The following is a 4,811-nucleotide window of genomic DNA, read 5'->3' on the forward strand; positions in this document are numbered from 1 at the left end:
GAATAAATGGAACCCTTTTCACATTGGCCTATTATAGCACCACCAGGAGGCCATAATAACCTACCTGACCTGGCAGAGACTTGTGCTCCGAGGAGCACTTTTTCTAGTTTTTATATTATTCCTTCTGATTTTATCCAAATTTCACGCAAATTGGTACACATGATCTCTATAGTCATGTGATTAAGACGGATCTGTTTGATTTGTCATATTACATCCTGATTGGCTAAGAATCACATGTAAGTTTGCAGTAGTAGATTGTTTTCAACAAAATGCTGCAAATCATGAACTCAGCGTCCGATTGTGGTCAAACTTTGCACGCACATTCACACTATGTTGAGGAACAAATGCCACCCTTTTAACATTGGCCTGTTATAGCGCCACCAGCAGGTCTAATTTAGCAAAACACATTTTTGGAACAAAATGCCTCAAATCATGAATGCAGTGTCCGATTGCTGTGCAAGGCCTAAGAAGAAATGGCGCCCTTTTCACATTGGCCTATTATACCGCCACCAGGAGGCCACAATAACCTACCTGACCTGGCGGAGACCTGTGCTCCGAGGAGCACTTTTTCTAGTTTCTATAATGTTTTCAGATACATACGTTTTGGTGTCCTGATTACGTTTAAAATGAGTAATACACCGTCTGGACGGGTGTATTTGGAGGAATGTGAGCTATGGGAATCAAACAGTTGAATGTAATCAAGATTAATTTATATTCGTAAGAGTCTATCTATGTCATCACGCAGTACGTTTACAGGAGGTAATTAAGATTGGCCTTTTAGTGACGTTTTATATACAAATACGTTTTTTGGCATCTGTTGTATACAAATATGCTCTAAAAGTGGGAAAAACGAATGTTTCACTTCACCACGTTTTTAAATTGTAATCTGATCACCTTCGTTCAACGCCCCTTCGTCTCCGAGCAGAGAGAGGAACTTGGACACCCTGTGTTCCTGGTCCATCTGCAGTGATCTCTCAATGAGCATGATCAGTTTCTTAATGCCAATCCAGACTATCTTTCCTTTTATATGGTGAGCGATGCGGGCCCTCTCCTTCTCTGTGAAGCTCCCCAGCAGCTCCAGGGCGTCGACCAGCTGCTCTCCAGTGTTGATGTTGGGGATGTGGATGGTGGTGCTGAAGACGTCCAACATCTTCATCTCCTGTAGAACGTCTTTCCTGCTGGTGGTACCGATGATCAGCAGCTTACGTCCCTTGGGCGGGGCTTTCTTTAGCAGCACCAGCAGAGCCTGGAGGACCAGGTTGGAGAAGCGAGGACCAATGGGGACATAGTCCAGGAGACGTTCAATATCGTCCACCACCACGCAGCTCAGCTGGGACTTGTAAGCATCGTCAAACACCTTCTTAATTGCCTGGCACTTGGAGATCTCGGAGTATCCAATCATCTTGTCTGGCGTGCAGAATTTTATAAAGGGGAACATAGAGTCCTCTGCTATCTTTGCTGCCAGGGCTGTCTTCCCACAGTGGGGAGGACCCTCCAGTAGTACAGCAACCAGAGGTGTGCGGTCACTGTTCTTGGTCTGTTGTACCAGCAGCTCTCCATCATCCAGGACATGGAACACTCGGTCGGCCCAGTGAATGATCCCATTCATGATGTAGCTGGCATAGTCCTCCTGGTTGGTACCAAAGGCTGGTTTGATGTCATTGTTGAGAGATGCCATGATGTCATCGCGGCTGACCTGCAACTTCTCCGCCCTCTCCATGTCTACTTCTACTGTAGATGTAGCTTTGATGTGGCGGTTCATGGCGGAGGACTGGGCAGCTCTGACCAGACCCTCCAGCTCGGCACCACTGTAGTTCTTGGTCTCGGCGGCCAGCTCCTTGATGTCGACGTCCGCAGCCAGCAGGCCGTAGCCCCTCATCTTGGATGTGTGTATGTTCAGGATCTGAACTCGACCCTTCTCATCAGGAAGACCGATCTCCATCTTGACCTCCAACCTGCCAGGCCTCATCAGGGCATCGTCGATGAGGTCAGGTCTGTTGGTCATACCGATGACCAGAATGTTGTTGAGCTGCTCCACTCCATCGATCTTGGACAGCAGCTGGTTGACCACGGCGTCGTGCACGCCCGTGCCGCTGGCATCTGTGCCTCGCTTCTTGCATATGGCGTCCAACTCGTCAAAGATGATGATGTGGAGTCCACTGTTAGCTCCCAGCCTCTCCTGCTCATCCTCGGCCTCTGCGAACAATTTCCTAATGTTGGCTTCAGACTCTCCCACGTACTTGTTGAGGATCTCTGGGCCGTTGACAATCTTTGGCTCGCGGGCATTGAGCATCTTTCCAATCTGTCGGGCCATCAGGGTCTTACCACAGCCTGGAGGTCCAAACAGCAATATACCCTTAACGTGTTTGCAACCCATCTGCTCCACAATGTCTGGAGGGAAGACCCGGGAGGCGAAGGCTCGGCGGAAGATATCAGAGAACTCTTTGTCCAGACCACCGATTCCCATCTTCTCAAAGTTCCAGTCTGGGTTGATGATTGTCTGCCGCTCCTCCTTGGTCTTTGCTTTGCCAAATAGTGTGAGGGAGGAGCTCTCTGCCTTCTCGAATATCACCTGGCTGTTCTCCACCATCAACCCGATGTCAATCTTCTGTTTCTTACCAGAAGCTGGTTCACCCCTCAGGATGCTGGCGTCCATGGCTTCAATGCCCTTTATCACCAGACCAAACTGCTTGTCACAGAAACTAAATACCAACTGCTGGGTGACGGAGAAGGCCTGATTGATGAACTGCTGGATGAACTTGGCGGCCATCTTGTCTGAGTCGTAGGGGGAGGTGCCGGTGATCCTTTTCTGCAGGAAATCGATCTTAATAGTCATGGCACCGATGCACTGCTTGGACTTGTCAAAGTTGTAGTTGGCCACTTCAACGTCCTGACCAATGGAGAGACCTGCCCATTTCCTCTGAGGCAGGCTGAAGGCGATGGTCCCAGGGACCACAGTGTTGTGGCTCCTCACTGTAAACACAAACTTAGTGTGGTCGGGGGTGGCCTTCACAGTTACATGCTGTCCAGCCTGCAGATACTTCTCGCTCACCACAGCGCAGTTAGTCAGTGCCAGCTCATCTGTCGCGCAGCGAACCGCTTTCATGGTAAATCTCCTGAAAAATACTATTAGGGGAAGGGCATTGGTTGATTAGTGTCAGGACCTGCCGCAGTGGTGATGGGGGAGATGCTGAACTATGATGGGTGTTGTCGGGCGGGGATGCTCTTGTCATGCCAGTGATGTCACGACGGGTTAGCCATATATGGACTTACAATTCAGCCATGCTAGGCCGATGCCCGTCGGGACACAAAGCGGCATGTCATGCATTTTCTTCATAAGGACCGAAAATAACAATGGTTCATTTGGTTCACAGATGTCACATTTTAGGTGGGTTTAGGCAAGTAAGACTTTTTTTTGTCACTTTAAATGAAATGTAAGACCAACTTATCAATGACGAAACAAGTACTCAACTCAATGACACCAATTACTCAGATTTCGGGTCAATTTTCACCATAAGGGTTGAAAACAATACAAATAGCCTGTGGCACACATTTTAAATTTGTGACATGCAAATACACACAATAATAATACAATACAACATTATCACAGTGTGGATAGGGATAGCTATTTTTTATCCATTTTGATTCTCTTATCAATCCTTCCTTATCGATCCCACTATTGATCCTTTTCTATTATTGGTAGTTGTTGTTTGGCAAATGTTAAACATATGATGATGGCCTATCATTAAACAGAAGCTCTTGCAGATAAAGCAATGTAGGCCTACTGTCACTTTAAAGGCCTAATTTATACTTTGTCGCATGATGGTGTTGCACTCCAGAAATAGCCTGGATCTACAAGCTCACAGCGTGTCGCGCCGCACCTCGTTGTGAGCTTGTAGATCTGCCATTGTCGTCGAATCGTCGGTGAGGGCAAGTCCTTCATTTACGCCACACACTACTGGTGAGTTGGTTCAGACACCACAGTAGCCTACCTCCGCTGAGATTGTCATCATGGATAAGACGATGATCGCTGCTTTTATGATGCTAATTAATGTTCCCCGACACCTACAACAAGTGACAACATTCCTGCCTGGCTCAGAAAAAAAAACGTGACGATGATGACGCACGTTTGTCGCCCGATCACTTCAATAGGGGATAACAGGCTGTCACACTCGGCTGCCGCGGCTTGCCCCACCCCAGATAGCCATCTTGCTTGGACCAAGGACCCAGCATTGGCCTTTGAAATTGAGTCTATATAGGTAGGAAGTGACAGTTCATATGAATGGCCTGTAGTTTCGCTGTTTTACCCCTGCTGGTGTCAGAAATATTTTTTCTCAATGCAAGTGGGTGGGTTGCATTAGCTATGACGCGATATGACGCAATATAGAAAGATGGCAGATTTGAAATTCTTCAACAATCGGCTTCATTTACGGTCTGTAGAAACCAATGGCGTGGCTTTGTCCATCCATTTTTACAGTCTATGCTTGGGACGAGGCGAGGGCTCATAACATCTCCCTTCACTCGGAAGTTCGCTAGTAGCCTACTAGTTGGAGCGTAGCTCACAGTGTTAGTGTTGTTTTCAAAACTGTTCCGCGGCTTCTCACCATCGACGAGGTGAGAATAAAGGGGCTAAAATAGATAACGGAATAACTTTTCACCGCATTCAGGTTAGCCTTTTCCAGGTTAACCAGCTAGCTGGCGCTATAAAAGGCAGATGTGAAAAATGCAGGGCAAAGGTTTTTCCTTGGCATCCAAGTAGTGTGCATATGTTTTACACAGATGGGTGCAGTTATAGGTAAAAACACGAATCG

The 4,811-nt window shown here is 47.4% G+C and overlaps 1 protein-coding gene across 1 annotated transcript; it reads right to left on the reverse strand.

Annotated features, from left to right (window-relative positions):
- Positions 1 to 874: 874 nt before the first annotated feature.
- On the reverse strand, positions 875 to 3,106 carry LOC308098200 (vesicle-fusing ATPase-like; the record flags this gene model as incomplete). Its single annotated transcript, XM_080446457.1, has 1 exon — positions 875 to 3,106. The coding sequence occupies one exon, from the start codon at positions 3,104 to 3,106 to the stop codon at positions 875 to 877; it is 2,232 nt and encodes a 743-aa protein (XP_080302583.1).
- Between the last annotated feature and the right edge of the window lie 1,705 nt (positions 3,107 to 4,811).

The sequence above is a fragment of the Gymnoscopelus braueri genome (assembly GCF_963280865.1).
Source record: "Gymnoscopelus braueri genome assembly, chromosome: 13".
Taxonomy (NCBI): Eukaryota; Metazoa; Chordata; class Actinopteri; order Myctophiformes; family Myctophidae; genus Gymnoscopelus; species Gymnoscopelus braueri.